This window comes from Arachis ipaensis, chromosome B4 (assembly GCF_059453495.1).
Source record: "Arachis ipaensis isolate K30076 ecotype BB chromosome B4, ASM5945349v1, whole genome shotgun sequence".
In the NCBI taxonomy this organism is placed as follows: Eukaryota; Viridiplantae; Streptophyta; class Magnoliopsida; order Fabales; family Fabaceae; genus Arachis; species Arachis ipaensis.
Window position 1 is genome coordinate 16462934 of NC_142439.1, and position 21016 is coordinate 16483949.

The window sequence follows — 21016 nt, forward strand, 5'->3', positions numbered from 1 at the left end:
AAGAGACATTTTCTTTTTGGCTTGTAATCGATTAGAAGATATTTTTCATTTTTGTCTCCTTCGTAACAGAAACAGAATCGGAGTAGAAGAGAAAGAGAGAATCACACCTAGAAGAATCCTGGTTTAGCTGCTAAGTGCAATGCAGCCTACATCCAGTCTCCATCACAACTGTGACGGAATTTCACTATAATCATCAGATTACATACACCAATTCTTCCCTAGAAACTACCCATTCCTATCTGGGACAAATCCAAATTCTATCCCCAAATCTGAACTTGACTTGGACACCTACCAAGCTTTCAACTGCAAAGTGCTAACCCAACTTGCAAGGAAATTCCTACATGATCATGAAACACAACATAAAGATGTACAAAGGAACTCTTAGACATCTCTGACTTTTTCTTTAATTTTTCTCTCTCTGCCTTTTTTCTCTCACTGACTTTTTCTTACAAACCTCACTCTGTTTGCCTTTTACCATGAGACTTAGACAGACAAAACTAAAGAAAAGAAAACAAAATGAACATCTTTGAAGGAGAAGAACTCAGGAAGCTTGGGTAGCTATGAGAACTCTGTGCTTTACACTTTCTCTCCTTTCTTCAACCCTTGGCCGTTCACCCTTATTATAGAAGGGGAAGCTTCCAAGGTTGAAACCGGTTTAACCAAGCCACCAACATCTTCTCCAAAACATAGCCGGTTCGGACAGAGAGAAGGGAGAGGAAAAACCGAAAGCAAATCAACATGCATGTACCTCTCTCTCATCCCTTCTCATCAAACTTCATCAATTTGAGCCTTTCATCTTGACTTTGTCCCCAAGAATGAATTCTGACCCTTGATGAATCTTTGATCCTTGACAGCTCCTTACTTTCATTATTTGCTTCTTCCTCCACGTAGATCCAGTAGCAACCTTCTGTCTTGGATGAACAAAAATGGAACTGAGCTTTATCACAGAAATCTTCTTCTCTAACCGCAGCCGATTGATTCTACTTTTGGTATGAAGATCTTGAAGCTTTTTCTTGATATCTTGCCTTCAATGGCAAAGATCTTAGCCATACCATGCTTCAGATCTTCCTTTTTCTTTACTAACCTTCTTTATCCTAGCCTTTTGCTTCTTCATAACTTCACTGTGTCTCTGATAACTTTTTCTTGCTATCTTCGTCTCTGACAATGAAATGACCGAAACAAAGAGAAAGAGGAGAGAGAAGATACAAAGCTTTCAAAGTACAATTAAATAAAATTGAAATTCTACTCACATTCCACAAGGAATGAAATAACGTGTTGAGCATTCAATGCTTGTTAAATCACTTTTAATTTTCTCTTTTAGTTACCAGTGCGAGCCATTAATCCAATTGAATTTTGAATTCCATTCCACAATGGAGAGTAGGTAACCGAACCTAGCATGCTCTATTTCCTTTCTTTCTTCTTCAATGTCGGACCAACAAATTGTTGGAGCAAAAGGAAGCATTGTTTTGGGTTCTTCACATATTTCATGGCTCAATTTATTTTGCTATCCAATTAAATAATTCAGCCACAGAATATGAAATATTTTTGCACAAGGGCTGATCACAATTTCATCATATTGGGCTTATATTGCCTTTTGGCCCAATTAAAATCTGCACACTAAACAAAATTATTAAACAAATAATTTGATGCAAAAATCAAATTAACAATTTTTCTAATTAATAATGTTTGATCATCATCATATTTCAAGTTTTTTAAACTTAACAATCTCCCCCTTGATGACAAATATTATTAAAAATAAATTGAAAAAGGGTTAGGATTTAGAGAACTCCCTTTTGATGATTTGACCAAGTCTTCCCCCTTTCACTTTATCACTTTGCTCCCCTTTAATGTTTGCATTTATCTACTGGAGGCAATACCTGTAAACTTGCTTAAGCAATTCCAAAGAAAATTCACATATTTAAAACATGGAATCTTTTAAAACATGTTTATCAAAAGAGCTTGATTTTTGAGCAAAAGGATTTTTATAAAAAGTAATCAAGACTCAAGTTGTTATCCTTCAAATAACATGCTGCTCATAGAAGATAATTTCTCTTGTAAAATAGAGTATGATAGAGTACATTCAGAGTATATGTCCAACAGATGATCAATACTTATCATACTACATACAGCAATATATTCAAAGCAAATGATCCTTGCCAAAAAATATTTCCTGCAAGTAAAGCAGTAAATCAAGCAATACAAAAACATATAGCCAGCAACATATTGTTCAGCCACCATAACAGAGCATAAAAAAATTGGCATGAAACAATAATAAAAAAATAGATCACAAGAATTGGATTGGCAGTCCCAATTCTATTTTCAACACCAACAATTCAGCCCCTTTTTCTTTTTAATTTCCTCTCCCTTTTGTCATCTAGGAGGGAACCTGCAAAATAGATAGAAACAGCAGTGTAATGTAAAATATTTGATATTAAAAATCAAACCAAAGTGTTATAGTTACTGAGTACAGTCATTCAACATAAAACAGTTCAAAAGAAACTTAATCCCAAAAAGACAGTAAAAAGTGAAATTGTTCAAGATCATAGGCAGCAGTGAGCAAATTTTTCAGGCCTCAGAAAGATGAATGTCAGAGTCAAGGTGATCGTCGTCTCCATCGGAATTAGCCATGTCCTTCTCTTTGTAGGTCCTGACCATCATACTAGACATGTTGGAGAACTCATTCAGAACATCTTTGATAGATTCAGAAAGCTTAGAAGATTCAAGAGGACGACTGTCACTTTCACTATCAAAGAGCATTGATGCCATTGAACTTTTGCCCTTTTTACCTTTCACAGACTCGGGAACACCGCCTCCTTTAATGGTAGAAATCCTGTTCTCAACAGGCTCATTTCTCAAATCAACATTGAAGTATTCAAAAATGCGAGTCAGAAACATTCCGTATGGCAAATTTGCTTTCTTATCGCTGCGGACACAATCCCACATGTGTCGCACCATAAGATATGCAAATGAAATGGATGCAGAAGTAAGAATAGCAAATAAGACAAGAGTATCACAAACAGTAACTCGCTGATAGGAACCACTTTCAGGCATCAGAATATGATTGATGATACGATGAAGCAAGGCTCGCATAGGTCTAAGAGCCTTGTGGGTCAGGGTAGTTCCATCAAGAGCAGAGAAGTTTTCACAGACTCGAGTCAGGGCTACTTGAAGGAAAACCCCAACATGGGAGTCCCATTTTCTAGACATGTAAGCCCTGGATCCTTCATCGTGATATCCCAAGGCAGCGCTCACAGTATCTCTATTCAATGTAAGATGAACATTTTTGACATATGAGTGTAAAGCACCATCGTGATACATCATGTTAGCATAGAATTCACGAATCAAATTCGGGTAAACAGGTTTTTGAATTTTGAAAAGTGGAGCCCATTTGAGATCATCAAAGAGTGCAGTAAAGTCAATACCTTTTTCACAAAGATTTTCCAGATTTACAACATAGGAAGCACACATATGGCGATTTAGCAGAACTTGTGAGTGGAACTCAAAAGCAGCGCAAGACATGAAACATGCAGGATCAAAATGAAAGTGACTTTTACCATACTTTTTTTTGAAGTCCAATGAGTCCAAGTTAAAAGGTTCTCTGGTGTTGTGAAGGACTGGCTTCTTTGTTCTTTGAGACCGACTAGAGGGGTAAGGTGTGGAACGTCGTGGTGGTAAAGGTTGTGGAGATGGAAGTGGCGATTCTTCTTCTTCCTCTTCAGGGACTTGCTCCTGTTCCTTGGTATTCTTCCTAGATGAACCAGCTTCCTGCCTTGCTGTCGCTCTAGCATGGATAGTCTTACGCGCCATGGATGCTGTTGAGTGAGCGGAGGGTGAAGAGGACGAGTTGGGGGTGTATATGGATGTGGGTGTGAGATTAAGGAGATGTGGAAGATGGAGGATTTTTGACAATGGGGGTTCAGCTGCTTCTTCATGTGGCTATCTTCTTTAATTTCTCATGATGAAAGAGGTGAAGTGGAGAGTGAGAAGATGAAGAGAGGCCGAAGAGGGTGGAAAGTGAGGAGAGGTTAGATCACATTAAATGCTTAGTAGAGAGAATATCATTTAAAGTAATGAGCATTTAATGGAAACGGTTTTCAATCAAGGAAATTTAAAATCAAAACAAATAACTGAAAGGTCTTTTCCTTGAAACATGGGAGAGAATAAGGAAAAAAGATTTGATGTGACAAGAACTCCCCCTTTTGAAGATATGATGTGATAATTTTTTCAAAAAAAAAATTTATTAAAAAGAAACATGATGCAGAAAAAAAAATTAATGAGCCAATATCATGGAATGGGCTTAAAAGAGGGTGGTTGGGCTTGAGTCCAAGGCATCAAAGTTCAGTCTTCCCCTGTTTTATAGCTTGTTTATCATATGCCCAGATTTGTCTCCCTGCTACCTACGAGACAAAAATAAATAGAAGCATGAAAATCACATTTTTTTAACAAAACTTAAGTCCATCATCCCCAAAATGTTCCTTAATGTACAAAACCTATCTTCACACAGAGGTTTAGTGAAGATGTCAGCAAGTTGCTCTTCGGATTTTACAAATTGAATATCAATACCTTTTTTGCACATGTTCTCTAATAAAATGATATCTTACTTCAATGTGCTTAGTTCTAGAGTGCAACACAGGATTTTTAGAAATGTTTATAGCACTCATATTATCACAAAACAAAGGTATACTATTGATTTTCAATTTGTAATCATCTAACTGTGTTTTAAGCCATAAAAGTTGAGAGCAACAAGTAGCTGCAGAGATATATTCGGCTTCAGCAGTGGATAAAGCGACTGTGGCTTGTTTCTTGCTTGACCACATGTTGAGCGAGCTTCCATGGAAGCAACACATTGCGGAAGTGTTTCTTCTATCCACTCGGTCACCCGCATAATCTGCGTCACAAAAATCTATTGCACAAAATTTATTAGATTTTGGATACCACAAGCCAAGATCACATATGCCCTTAATGTATCTAATGATTCTTTTAACAGCCGAAAGATGGGATTCTTTAGGGTGAGATTGAAACCTTGAACACATACCCACACTTTGAACAATATCCGGTCTAGAGGATGTAAGATACATGAGTGATCCTATCATTCCTTTATACTTTGTTTCCTCCACATCTTTCCCATTTTCATCCTTGTCAAGTTTAGTGTTTGGATGCATAAGAGTTCCCGTTGGTTTGGAATTTTCAAGGCCAAATTTCTTGATTAATTCTTTAGCATATTTACATTGGTGAATAAAAATACCACTAGGAGTTTGTTTTATTTGAAGACCCCATTAAACTCATTTCAAACTCACTAGTCATAAGTTTTTCAAACTCTTCACACAAGGCTTCATTGGCTGATCCAAATACAATGTCATCAACATACACTTGAACAAGCAAAATATCATCATTAGATTCTTTTATAAACAAAGTAGTATCGGTGGTACCCCTTTGAAAATTGTTTTCTAATAAGAAGGCACTAAGCCTTTCATACCAAGCTCTTGGAGCTTGCCTAAGGCCATAAAGAGTCTTAGAGAGTTTAAAAATATTATTTGGAAACTCTTTGCTTTTAAAACCGGCGGGTTGAGTCACAAATACTTCTCTATCTATAAAACCATTTAGGAAATCACATTTGACATCCATTTGAAACATTTTAAAGCCCTTGTGGGCAGCATAGGCAAGAAGCAACCTAATTGCTTCCATTCTTGCTACCGGGGAAAATGACTCATCAAAATCAATACCTTCCTCTTGATCATAACTTTGGGCCACTAATCTAGCCTTGTTACGAACAACACTACCATCCTTACCCAATTTATTTTTGAAAATCTATTTTATACCGGTTACCTTTTTACCATTTAGATTTGGTACAAGTGTCCAAACCTCATTCTTTTCAAATTGAGCTAGCTCTTCCTTCATGGATTTAACCCATGAGGGGTCTTCAAGAGCTTGCTTCACATTGTGAAGTTCCAATTGGGACAAGAAGGCAACATTGCTTGGTTCTATTTGCTTCTTGCTTGAGGATCTAGTGGTTATGCCTTGTGAAGGATCACCAATGATGAATTCATGTGGGTAATCCTTCAAGAATTTCCATTCACGCGGCCTTTGAGGAAAGTTTCTGCCTTGACAAGTTTTAGTGGACAACTCTGTTCTGGATTCTCTGGCTTGTTCAGGAGACAAAACTGAAATGTCTCCTCCATCCTGATGAGACATTTCTGGACGGACAGATTCATCACTTGGGACAATTTTGGGTTTTTCTTGACTTGCTTGATAGTTCACATCAGCTTCACTTTCTTTTCCATTGTCACCGAAAGTAACAAAGCCTCCATCATACTCATCAAGCTTGATGAAGAATGTTGACTTTCCGGTCATATGCCTAGAGCACCCACTATCCATATACCACATGCTGTCCTTTCTCTTGGATGCTAGGCAAACCTCATCAACTATGTCGGCCATGAGACGCGTTTGAGACTTGGTTTCCGTTTCATCATCTTCATCAGAGTCGTTCTCCAAGTCCTCCCAGGATGCCATGAGACCTTTCTTCTTTCCTCTTTTCGGCTTGTCCTCCTTCTTCAGTTTTGGACAATCAGACTTGAAGTGCCCAACTTCTTTACAATTATAACAGATCACTTTGCTGAGATCCCTCTTTGGCTTCTTTGAGCTGCTTCTTTTGTTTCGTTCCTTCAGCTTCACCATTTTATTGAATTTCTTAGCAAACAAAACAAATTCATTTTCAGAAGAGTTATCACTGGATTCATTTTTCAGAGGTTTAGTAATAGATTTGAGAGCAATTCCTTTCTTTTTTGTATCTTTTTTCAAATATGTATTTTCAAAGACAACTAAATTTTCTCTCAAATCATCATAAGTCATAGTATCAATGTTATTACTTTCAGCTATCACTATAGCTTTGGTTTCCCACTCTTTTGTGAGACATATCAATATTCTCCACACAAGTACAGATTCGGAATATGTAATCCCTATAGCATGTAAGCTAGTGACGATGACGTTGAATCTTTCAAACAGTTCATCTATCGTCTCTCCTTCCTTCATTGAGAATATTTCATATTCTCTATTCAGCATGTATATTCTGGATCTCTTGACTTGAGTTGTGCCTCCATGAGTGATTTGAAGTTTGTCCTATATTTCCTTTGTTGTGTACATCTTGATACCCGTCGGTATTTCTCGAAGCTGACCACACAGTTGAGTAAGTTGACTGCTTTGGCGTTGAGCTCTACTTTCTTTCTGTCTTCTTCATTCCAATCGGCTTCACCTTTGAGTGTAACCACACCATCATCTCTTGTAGTGGTTGGAAATTGTGAACCCTCCAGGATTATCTTCCAAAGTTTGTAATCTACTGATTGAACAAATATCTTCATTCTTTCTTTCCAGTAACCGTAGTTCTTTTCATTAAAGAATGGAGGTCTGTTGCTTGACTGTCCTTCTGTCAGAGTGTATGCCACCAGATTTGAGCCACTGTTAGCCGCCATCAGGATCTTTTCTCCAAGATGCAAAGCTTGATCTCTTTGAGACCAAGCTCTGATACCAATTGATGGTAATCAGTGGCTAAGAGAAGGGGGTTAAATCTTCGCCCCTTTTTGCTGAGTATTAATTGCTGCTTTTTCAAAGAAACTTTAGAAGATATTTCTGCTTTTGTCTCATAACAAGTCAAGAGATATTTTCTTTTTGTCTCGTAACTGGTTAGGAGATATTTTTCATTTTTGTCTCCTTCGCAATAGAAACAAAATCGGAGTAGAATAGAAAGTGAGAATCACACCCAAAAGTATCATAGTTCAGCTGCTAAGTATAATGCAGCCTACATCCAGTCTCCATCACAACTGTGACAGAATTTTATTATAAACATCAGATTACATACACCAATTCTTCCCTAGGAACTACCCATTCCTATCTGGGACAAATCCAGATTCTATCCCCAAATCTGAACTTGACTTGGACACCTACCAAGCTTTCAACTGCAAAGTGCTAACCCAACATGCAAGAGAATCCCCATAGGATCATGAAACACAACATACAGATGTACAAAGGAACTCTTAGACATCTCTGGCTTTTTCTTTAATTTTGTTCTCTCTGCCTTTTTTTTCTCACTGACTTTTTCTTACAGACCTCACTCTATTTGCCTTTTACCATGAGACTCAAACAGACAAAACTAAAGAAAAGAAAACAAAATGAATGTCTTTGAAGGAGAAGAACTCAGGAAGCTCGGGTAGCTATGAGAACTTTGTACTTTACACTTTCTCTCCTTTGCTTCAACCCTTGGCCGTTCACCCTTATTATAGAAGGGGAAGCTTCCAAGGTTGAAACAAGTTCAACCAAGCCACCAACATCTTCTCCAACACATAGCCGATTCGGACAGAGAGAAGAGAGAGGGAAAACCGAAAGCAAATCAACATGCATGTACTTCTCTCTCATCCCTTCTCATCAAACTTCATCAATCTGAGCCTTTCATCTTGACTTTGTCCCCAAAAATGAATTCTGACCCTTGATGAATATTTGATCCTTGACAGCTCCTTCCTTTCCATATTTGCTTCTTCCTCCACATAGCTCCAATAGCTACCTTATGTCTTGGATGAACAAAAATGGAACTGAGCTTTATCACAGAGATCTTCTTCTCTAACCGCAGCCGATTGCTTCTACTTTTGGCATGAAGATCTTGAAGCTTCTTCTTGAGATCTTGCCTTCAATGGCAAAGATTTTAGCCACACCATGCTTCAGATCTTCCTTTTTCTTTACTGACCTTCTTCATCCTAACATTTTGCTTCTTCATAGCTTCACTGTGTCTCTAATAACTTGTTCTTGCTATCTTCTTCTCCGACAATGAAATGACCGAAATAAAGGGAGAGAGGAGAGAGAAGATACAAAGCTTTCAAAGTACAATTAAATGAAATTGAAATCCCACTCACATTTCACAAGGAATGGAATAACGTGTGGAGCATTCAATGCTTATTTAATCACTTTTAATTTTCTCTTTCAGTTACCAATGCAAGTCATTAATCCAATTAAATTTTGAATTCCATTCCACAATGGAGAGTAGGTGACCGAACCAAATATGCTCTATTTGCTTTCTTTCTTCTTCGATTTCGGACCAACAAATTGTTGGATCAAAAGGAAGCATTGTTTTGGACTTTTCACATATTTTATGGCCTAATTTATTTTGCTATCCAATTAAATAATTCAGCCACAAAATATGAAATATTTTTGCACAAGGACTTGTCACAATTTCATCATATTGGACTTATATTGTCTTTTGGCCCAATTAAAGTCTACACACTAAACAAAATTATTAAACAAACAATTTAAAACAAAAATCAAATTAACAATTTTTCTAATTAATAATGTTTGATCATTATTATATTTCAAGTTTTTCAATCTCAACAAAAATATAAAAAATTTCCTACATAATTTACTTATGTAAAAACACAACAAAAGAATTTTAATTTTAAAATTAATTTGATTTAACTTCCTCTTTAAATTCTAACATTACTATCAATATATATTTTATATTTTAATATATTTTTATATAAATAATTAATTAAATACCTTAATTTTTTTTATGTATACCTAATATAATGGTTAATTAATTAAGTAATTATAACATTATTTTGTGAAGGGGCAACCGCGGCCTAATTTTTTTTTTCTTTTCTTTGATACAAGAAGGGATAAAGATAAAAAAAAAAAAAAAAAAAAAAGAAAAAGAAGAAAAAGACTCAAAGATAACAACCTCTAGTTTATGAAATGTATAAAAGCCCTATGAACTATGAAGAGTCTTTTAAGGAGACTCTGAGGTGGCTCATTCATTCAAACATGGACCGTATAGTCACAGAGGAGACTAACTTTGGAAAATCGACTCAAAATTATTGTTATGTAATGGATAGTAAATATCCAACTTTCCTGTCTTATAAGTAGACAAATACATAAATAAATAAATAAATAAATAAATAAATAAATAATCTCTATCATGAAATAAAATGATCTAACTTTTTGTCTATTAAAAATTAGAATCAATAATAATCTTTTGTCCAAGTAAAGGGAATATGCCATATAAGTTTCTAACAAGGAGACAAAGTCACACGTCAATTCATCGACAAATAGATAATGCTAAATAATTTGTAAAATAAAGGTACACCTAACTTTCGATGTGACAAAATCTGAACCAAATTATTATCTTTATCAAGTTCGAAATTAAAAGTAAATATATTTATGTCATAATTGATGCTAATAATACTGTATATATATTATATTACCCAATAACTTAGAGGATGAATTATTGTACTTGAAAACAATATATTATGCTCTTAAGATATAATTAAATAGAGAAATGGCTTGGTAATGAGTACCTTACTTTAAAAAATAATAATTACAATCACAGCATAATACAGGGGAAGATTTTAACATTTTGTGCCACCAAAGTGAGACTCCTCAAATTAAAGATTATTGTTCCAAAGACGCCAAAAACATCAACTTAATCATGCATTATATATGAATATATACACCGCACCTCGCTTATAATATTAATTAACCACATAGACTAATTTGTATATTAGCATGATCACTACTATGTTCCTCTCCTTGTGGAATCTAATTAACTTTAACTTAGATTATTAGAGATCATTATCTTAAATTCTTCATCATAATAATGGGTATCTTTACACACGAATTTGCTACTCCATCTTCTGTGGCTCCTGCTAGGCTTTACAAAGCTATGGCATTAGATTTTCATAATCTCTTCCCAAAGATTGTAGATTCTATTCAGTGTGTTGAAACAATTGAAGGAAATGGTGCTGCTGGAACAATAAAGAAGATCACCTTGGTTGAAGGTCAGTGCTAGCCAAAAAAAAAAAAAAAAAAGGGAAAGCATATATAGGTTTTAACTTTTAATTATTAATATTTAACACACCATCCACTATACTTCAAATCTTCAATTATATATTCTTATTGTTTATCAAAAGAGTTTTAATCTTATTTTCAAATTTTTCATATATAATAATACTAATTTATGATGATTGATTAATATCACAGATTAAAGGATATAGTCTATGACATCAAAAAATAAGGACAAAAAAAAAGGATATAGTCTACATACTCATCATGATCGAAATATACGTGTGCTGCCTAACTTAATTCTAATCCATGCATATTCTTATTTAATATTAAAACTTTATCTATATCCATAAATAATAAACCGTTTATATATTTAAAAAAAAAAAAAAAAAAACCCCGTATTTCACATTGATATCTAATTAGATGTTAGAGAAAATGCTTTATGTATATGGAAAATGCTTTATGTTTGACTTTTATTTATATTATTAAAGGTGGGAAAAGCAGGTATGTATTGCACAAAGTTGAAGAAGTTGATGAGGCCAAATGGGTATACAACTACAGCATAATTGGGGGTGTAGGGTTACCAGAAACATGGGAGAAGATCTCATTTGAGACCATAGTAATGGAAGGTCCAAAAGAGGAAGGAGGATCCATTAGGAAGGTGAACATAAAGTATTTCACCAAAGGAGATGCTGAGGTGTGTGATGAAGTGCTCAAGAGTAACCAAAGCAGGGCTGAAGGCCTTCTCAAGTTCATTGAGGCTTACCTTCTTGCAAATCCTCATTATGTATAACCAAATCTATATATACACTTGCCATTCATCACCTTCATGCCCAACAATAAAGAGCTGCCATATAATGGGGAAAACTTAATTTCATATTGGATACACGTGTGTATGAAACTTTATTATACTTAGATTGGATCTAAGTTAATATGTATCAATGATTGAGCTAATTATATATAGGTGGGTTGATTAAGCTAATTGAAAAGGGGTTGAATAAGGTTTTTTTTAAATTGATAATGACATAGTAAAATAAAAAGTTAAAAATATGAACAATATGAACAATGAGTTAAAAATTTGGTTTAATGAAATTAAAAGGAAAAAAATATTCTACCTAAATTATCCGATCAAAAAATCTCATTCAATAACTTAAAAATTTTAACCATTCATTATATCTTAATTTATTAAAATACCAATTTTTTTTGTGAAATTCTCTGCTATTGTTACCGTCGCTTGATCTCCAATTAGTCCCATCGTCGTCATCGGGATCCTCCTCATCGCCACTGATTCCGTCAACAAGACCCTTATCGACATTGCTTTTCTCCAGACCAAAAATGAATGGCGCTGCCTGATTCCTCCTTGTCGTTGCTGCTTAGCTTGCAACACACCGTGACTGCATCGCTCACTCCTATTGAAAATAACCATCCACTTAAGGATAAAAATAATCATCCATATCTAGTGAATTGAACATATAGTATATTTTAATTGTATATAACTAAACACAATCCAATTAAATAACCATCCATATAAGAATTAAAATAACTATCCACATGCCTACTAAAATGACCATCCTGAATTAGCCATATTGATTGAATACCAGAACTTGAACTTAGGGAGGCGACAAAGGGATGAAACTCATCGGAGCCCCTAGCGGGGAGAGTGACACCATCGTAGAGTTCCTGAATTTCGGGATCAACTTGAGGGAAAAGGAATCTGATGAGGAGGTTGAGCATGTAGATTCTGAGACTGTAGGAGACGATGTAAAAGTCTTGGATCAAGTATATGCGCAAAACGTAGATACAAGCAACGATCAAGGAACCAATCCAGCGACGGAGCATGTGCGGTGTGGTCTTGTCGAGAAAATGTTGGTACTGTCGCGACACTAGAATTTCCATCACGATATGGCGCCATCGGTGAGAAATAGTCGGCGGAGGTGGAAGAGTTCGACGCCGATAAGGGGTGCAAAACGACGCTACTACCGGAGTTGGAAGAGAACCTGCTATGGCGGTGAGAAGAGTGGCGGTGTCAAGACCTTTGCGGTGACGACGATGACGGTTGCAGGAGAAATCGACGCCGTTGAGAGGGTAGGGTGCAAAACGTATAATATGTGAATAGAGGGTGGATGAGGTGGGGGTAGTGATGGAGGGCGGTGAGGGTGGAAGAAAAAAGGGAATGGAAGAGGTTGGGGTGAGGTGTTTGACGGAATGCCACTGAGAAGGTTGGATTGAATGGAGGAGGATGGCTTTGCGAAGATTGGTGTTTGAGTTCGCAGAGTAGAGAAATAGGGAGTAAGATGGTTCTTCTGTGTTGAAGATATGGATAAATTAGTAAATTTATATTTTATAAACATTTTTTTACATTAACTGTTAATAAGGGCTTAATTACAAAATCTAATATGGTATAGGAACTCAATTAAAAAAAAATATATATAGAAACCTAATTAAAAATTTAGTAAAATTATATATAAAGACCAACAGAATTATTAAACCTTCAAAAATATATATATATATATTCATTAAAAAAAGCTTCGGCATCTATAATACTCTTTCCTCTTATTTTTTATACTCGATGCAGAAAAAAGAGTAAACAAAAAGATAATAAGTAAAACGAATAAAAAGATATATTAAAATTGAAATAGAAAATAAAATAGACACATTGAAATTGAATATAAAAAAAATTATTTTATTTTTTATCTAATTTTTTGATACAATAAAAAATGGACTTTTCAATCTAACTTGTTTACGTCATAAATCAAAGGAATTTTTTAACTTTTTATCCAATTTTCTAATACAAAAAAAAATTACTAAACTTCATTTGTCTATATAATAATTTTATCATGAAACTAAAAAAAATGTGTACACTTTTAATTTTTTATATGACCATTACAATAATTTATGAGATATTTATAATTTTTTATTAAGTTAAAATAAATAAAATTTTAAATTTATAGGATAAAGTTTAATTTAATAATTAAATAAATAAAATAAAAAATATTAAATTAAATTAAATATTCTAAAATATAAATTAATAATTTTTAAATAATATTTAATTTTTTATATTAGGAATATTTAAAACACTTATAAAAATGGTTAGATATAGTTGTCAAAATAGAATTTTGTTTATTCATTCCATCCAAAAGAACTGTTCTCTCTGACAGACGAAGCCAATTCTTATTCTCCCAATATTGTTCAATTATACTCCCACAAAAACGTCCCTCTTGTATACTTTTATCTATGATTTTTCCCTCAACAAAAGGTTATTATATTTTAGGAAATGGACTTCAACTCTATTTATCAAAAGTCTTTGCAGTTGGATAAGGGTTGAGATGAATTCAGCGTATAATTGAATATCAGAGTCCCAAGAACCACGAATTTTCAGCACTATATAAATTATAAAGCGACAAGCTTAATTTGGTTGCCAATTTTGAAACTTTGCCGTCCTTGAAATTTTTTTAATAAAAAAAATTAGAATTTTATATACAGTCATTTATTTATGTAAGTTACAAAAAATTAAATAACAATAAAAAGTTTAAAAATAAACAGTTTTAGGATATTTAGAGAAGATTCTGGATGAGGGAGGAGTTAATTTAAAGATTTATATTACTAATTTTGGATGTGTTTGACTGTTTGGCTATGGCCTTTGTTAAGTATAAAAAAAAAATTAGTAAAAAAAATCAGTTTTCACATATTTATGTAAATTTTATAAAAATAACTAATTTTTTTATAAATTAAATCGGTTTTCAGTTTTTTGAAAAATTTAGATAAGAGTTTCATATTAAAATCAAATAGGCTTTTACCTTTTTAAAAAAATAAAATACAAATGCACGCCTAATATCATATGCTAAATAAAAGATGCAGATATTTATATATAATTTTCGTTGCTAATATATTCTCTTTAGTCAAATTAATCTTACATGACATTATTGTATTTTTGTACTTTGATGAGTATTTAGTCAAATTAATTGAATACGACGCATGACGGGGACTAATTAATTGTATTAACTGGCTTTGAGTGTACTAAAATTACGTTGCGTGATTTTAGCATTTCGATGATAAAGACTACAAATATATAGTACGACTCTTTTTTACAACTTCAAATTAAATAGTTCAATGTGTTTTGTCACTAATGCATACACGTACACTTTACATTAATTAATTTCTCCTCAACTGGGCCCAGTACTTAGGTCGAAAAAAAAAATCAGATATTAATAAATTAATTTTAATATTTGTATATAAATATATATTATATTATTTAGTTAATTTTTAATATATATTTTATATTTTAATATAAATTTTTTATTATATATATAATATGGTTGGTAAAAAAATATTAAATTTATGAAATATTTAGGAAAAAAAAGTGAGAATGACAAATAATAAATTTTTTTATTCTAAGATAATTCTTATTTTAAAATTTTTGTAGATTTATAATTTAATATAATTTATATCCAAATATATTGATTTAATTTTCAGAGTAACATATATCTTCAAGGGAGAGAATACAAACTTAAATAAATTATGAAAGACTATCTGGTTCAACCGTTATATGATTGTGATAACATGAGGACTCCGAGTTGTATATTGGAATTTCAAAATATTACGTCAAGTAATGTTGATTTATTTTAGTCTCTGATCGAATCTCCCCACCCCTATTAATTAATAATAATTAAGATTGATTGACTAACAACTAATCTTAATTTTTTTTAAAAAAAAACATGAGAGATCATTTTTTTCCGGATAAATAAATTTTATGTATAAAATTATAAAAAAAAAACTCATAGTATCTAGAAAAATGACTAGAAATTGTTTTTCTTTTGTTAAAAAAAAAATAGAAAATCTTTAAAAGTTAACCCCTGCTTGTTCCTGAATCGCTTGTGCAGTTTTACTGTCTAGTGAAACACAATTTAAAATGAGTGTGTGTCCTAACTCCTAATAATGTTTAAGATTATTTAAATAAACCAAAACTATGATTGAGTGAAAATTTTCTTTAATCAATTATTGATATATATAAAACATTTAAAATTTTAATTGGTCATAAATAATCCAATTATGAAAAAAAATTCATTCAAATGATAAGTGACAGATATGTAATTATTATGCAGATTTTTAATAAATCTGAATTAAATTTGGGTTGGTTTGATATCTAATGATTTTGGAGCGAAATCTACTTTTTTTTAAGATTTCAATTTTTAATTGTACATTAAAGACTCTTATTAGATTAGTGATGAAACCAAAGAATGTAGAGATAAAAGTAAAAGACTATAAAGTTTAAAATGAAAAAGATGCAAGAGAAATAAAATAAATGACTAAATTTAAAGAAAATAACAAATCATCTTTGACACAATCAAAGGACTTTAAAATTCAAAAGAAAGAAAAAAATTTGGGGAGAAAATAAATTGCAGGAAAAGAAATTTGTAAAAAAAATTAAAATGAAAATAAAGATTATGGAAAGAATTTTACAGAAAAAATAACAGATAAAAAAGTCTCTGAGAATGTGATATTGTGAGTGCTTTTTCTAAAAATGAATTTCAACCCTTGTTGCTTCTAAACAATGTATATTTATAGCCATTTTCAATCAATCATAATTCCTTCATGTGCTCTACATATAAAGAAACTAAACTTAACTGTTCCTACCACAAAAACAGTGTCATAACCTCTTCAACTGCCTCAATACTGATCTCCCATTGCTTCGATATCACAGATCTTCGTTTTTGATATATATCTTCGACCAAGCTAGCTTGCTCATCAATAATTTCTCTTCGATCACCTTAAATACCTTTTCGACATAGTCCGAAGAAGTGTATTCGATTTATCCATTATCAAATTATTTTATTTTTTTGGCCCACAAATGCCCTCCTTGAACTGACAACTTCTTTCTTAAAACAAAGAATGTGTTAGATTTAATAAAACTTTCTCTCTCTTATTTAAAATTTCATTGAGAAAGCACAATTTAAATTTAAAACGTTTAGGATCCTCAATTGACACCAAATTTTTAGAAACCGCTCCACTCCATCACATTCATTAAATGGGCGTCTCATCATGCACACTTTCCCATCAAATTCAGACACGTCAACTCTCTCTAGTTGACTTCTTTCACACACAATTTTATAAATACATCACTTCACTAAACTTTTAAAATTTTTTAGAAACCTTTTTATTGTGTACTTTCTCCTTCCAAGTATCATATCCTTTCATCTTTTTTATTCTGCATCTGTGAACAGAGAACACCTCCTTCAAAAGTTCCTTACTACTTGTAATTTTCAACTTCATTTGCTTACTTCCTTCAAGGTATTTTCATATACTTACCACATACATTTAAGCTATCAATCACATATATTTATTTCTATAAAGGAGTATTTTTATTTCACTTATATTGTCGCTATTTATTTTTCAGAATCACTATGGCTACTAGCAGCAATCATTCTCCCTCTTCAAAATGAAAAGAAGCTATGAAGGAAATTCCATGTATGAACCTCCGAATTATAGCTCAAGACCACAATGTTATTATTGAGGAACCCGTTGATGCTGCCAATGCAAAAAAAAAAAAATCTTTTTCCTTTCGTTGTTGATGATCAGATGCACTGTTTTCTAAGCCATTTACTCCCTCCTTCCGAAATCAATCAGGTCCTTCCTTTTTTTCCTTCCATTCCTGATTAAGAGTTATTAATAAAGAAAGACATGTACATGGCCCCTTCGATGATCATACGAAAGGGTTTCGAAATAACCTAAAGACTTCATCGAAGGGCGTTAATTATATGGCTTGGTTCAAAAGAAACGAACAAAACAAAAAAGATTTTTTCGCCTGCCGTGGTATATACGACCTTTTTCGATTGTCTCAATACCAACTCACCACTCATCACTGGATGATCGGAGCTACCCTATACTTCTGGAGCCAATCAACCAACAATCTACATCTACTATGTGGAATAGTTGGTCCGACTCTTTTTGAAGTGAAAGCCATTATAGGACTACCTCCTTTTGGGATCGATATCTCTCTCGATATGGAGCCAAAAAAGAAATAAAAGATCAATTGGGAGAGTTCATCTTATGAAGAATTTATAAAAAAATAACATGGGTCAAGGTGACGATATTTCTGATGACGAACATGTGACTTTTCTATGCTTCTGGTTGAATGCTGTAGTGTTCTGCTCCCAGAGTATCACCATGTAAAGACTCTGCAAACCTCTTGTCGCTCTAATCCATGAAAGTTCATCGCCTCTGTGTCTCTTCAAGTTACTCTTAGGTAACGTGTATGATGAACTTGGGCACATGGTCACAAGCCTTCAAAATCGAACTCCCCTCAGTGTAGGAGGACCCCTCTGGCTCCTTCAATTATGGTTGAACGCAGTTTTTGAGAAATTCATGTAGGTCAATGGAGTCTCGATTTCTGCCAGAGAACCCATTGAAGGCATCCATCTTTCATCTTTGAGACCAACTTTTTCTCGTCCCAAAATCAAAGATCTTTTTTGGGCCATTTTTACAAAATTTTACCATGCAACCTCCTTTCAAAACGTAGAGCTTAACTTTGCACTTTTTGTTGACTGCAAATGTAGTCCAACATGGTTTCGAGCATTAAGAATTTCTAAAGACAACAATGAAAAGGTACAATGTGCACATGACAAAAACTGGAGTAACTATACTGCCATTTAAGTTTTTTCCACTGGTATCCCAATGTACAAAAAAGACCAATTTCAAATCACCTTGCATACTCCCCATTTCGTGGCTCGATAAATAGAATTTTTACAAGCCTTACCAGCTCCTTTTGGTTCAAAATTTTCCAACCAACTTAGCCAAAAAGTCTATAATTTCATGTCACTTATAACTCGAGAACTAAAGCACAATAAAGATTGTCGATCTGAATATGAAGCGATCGATTTTGTTTTGAGTCGATATGTGACTAAGTCTTTCTTTGTTTGGTGGCAAAAGTATTATTCACAGTACAGTCGCAGTCTTGAAGAAATTCTTGAAGACATGTTGAGAGTTTGTCCGACCATAGTGAAAAACTTGCCAGCATTGCTGTTTCAAAAGGAAAGGCAAAAACTTCCAAAGCTCTAAGAAAAAAATTAAAAGCTTCAAAAGCCTCTTCTGCAGTCTCTAGTTTGGCAGAGGTATCAAAACAAACCTAAATGTTTCTATTCTCTCTTTATATCAAATATTGAATATAACAAAAATTCTCGTTTTTAGGCTAAGCAACAACATACTAACAAGTTTGTCGAGTCTCCATCAAGAGATCCAAGTGCCAAAAATTCTTTATCAAATGTTGAAGATTCTGAAGCCAACTCTGAAGATATTTTCTCGAGTTTTTACAACATAGCAAACTTTGAAACCACTAAGGTATTTGCACATGCTTTTGTCATTTGAAAATTATAAAGAAAAGACAAATAATCTTTCTTTATATATATAAAAAAAATTTACATGTAGGACGCACCTCTTCTCCAAAAGAAACTAATGCCAGTCCTACCATTCATCAAATATCCTTCAGATCTTCCAATATCAATTCAACCTCACCAATCGATACTGAGCCAAAAAAGACAAAAGTTGAAACAAATTTGTTGCAAACTGGAATTGTCATCGAAACTCCACTGATCACCCATGACGTGATTGTGAATACTCCTAACAAGGATGAATCCACGCTATTTGTGCAAGATCCAATTTTTTATTTGCTTTAAACTAGAGGTACAGAAGTCAATAACCAAGAAGAAGAAATCATTGATCTCAGCCAAGGTGATAATTTTGTCATTGAGCCTCTTGGGGTTATGTCGAAGATCTCCAAAAGCAAAGAAACTAAGTTATCAAACTTCGAGAACAAATCAGTTCATCTAGATCAAAACCTACAAGTCCCCAATCTTCTCGAAAGCACACATGATCAAAATATAACAAGAGACCCTATTGAGCCTGGTGTTTTCGATCTTCTTCAAAAACTAAAACTTCTGCTTGTCAGTCCTGTTGAAGCATGATTTTCACAAAATGATCTTAATGCTGCTCTTAACCAAATTTTGAGTTCCAATATTTCCACTCACGATCCTCCTGATCATGCCAAACCACTTATGTCTTTCATCCACCATACTAGAAAATTTTTTTCATGTCCAGACAAATTTGAACTTCATCAAAAAGGGATGAAAGACATCAAAGATCGAAATGTCAAGGTTGAAGTTTCTTTGGTTGATAAGAAACAAAAGGCGTCAGATTATGGAACTCATCTGACCAAGGCCTCTACTGAATTGGAACAACTAATTAATAGGAAAAATGAGCTTGAGAAAGAACTTGTTGAAATCAGGCAGAACATAGCTCTTCTTCAAAGGCCTCTCGATAAGCTCCAAAATATAAAGCAACTGCTCGACAAAGAAGTCCTTACTCTATCAAAGAAAAAAGATGAACTGGACCATCAAACTCTCTAACATCAAACTACATAGAACAAGCAACTTTAAGAACTTTAATTACTTACACAAGATTGCGCAAAGATAAAGGAGCAACTGGACTAACTTTTACAACCCTATGAAAATTGGAGGCTTAAAATGCCAAGTTTCTTTTGTAACTAAGATTCCTTTTGAATTCATGACACAATTTGTTTTAACTTTAGTTTCATGCTTAATTATCATTTCTCAGACATCGATACTGCTTTAAATACTTTTTATTTATCAATTTAATTTCAATTCCAGTATCAATATGCTTGATTCGATATACATTTTCTGAATACAAATTGATTACCTAAAAAGATCCTTCATAATTAGGGACCATTTTTCATACATTCTTGACTTTTTATCAATTGGCAAAATTACCTTAACTAATTCACCAATGTCAAACACTTTTTTCTCTCACACGTCGATTATATATGCGAGCAATATTCTTTTTTTGACGAATAATATGATCGAGTGGTAACATTCGTTCACTGTCCAACTTATTCAACTCATCGAACATTGCATTCCAATAATTCTCAACTGGTAATTCCTCTTGACACATCACTCTTATAGTATTAAGATTAATTTCTAAAGGTAAAACTACATCATGGCCATAAACTAATTTATAAGAAGATGTGTTTGTTGAACCTCTTGGTGAATTTCAACAAGCCCATAACATCTGACTCAAAGTTTCATGCAAAGTGCGAGGTTTTTTGCCAATTTGTTTTTTAATCAAATTAGTTAAAATCTTATTTGCTACTTCAACTTGACCATTCACTTGCGCATAATACGGGGTCGAAGTC

General features: G+C 33.4%; 1 protein-coding gene across 1 annotated transcript; it reads left to right on the plus strand.

Annotated features, from left to right (window-relative positions):
* Positions 1-10489: 10489 nt before the first annotated feature.
* On the plus strand, positions 10490-11794 carry LOC107639015 (class-10 pathogenesis-related protein 1). The gene is made up of 2 exons (XM_016342421.3): positions 10490-10811; positions 11307-11794. The coding sequence occupies exons 1-2, from the start codon at positions 10631-10633 to the stop codon at positions 11606-11608; spliced, it is 483 nt and encodes a 160-aa protein (XP_016197907.1). The 5' UTR covers positions 10490-10630; the 3' UTR covers positions 11609-11794.
* Positions 11795-21016: the final 9222 nt, after the last annotated feature.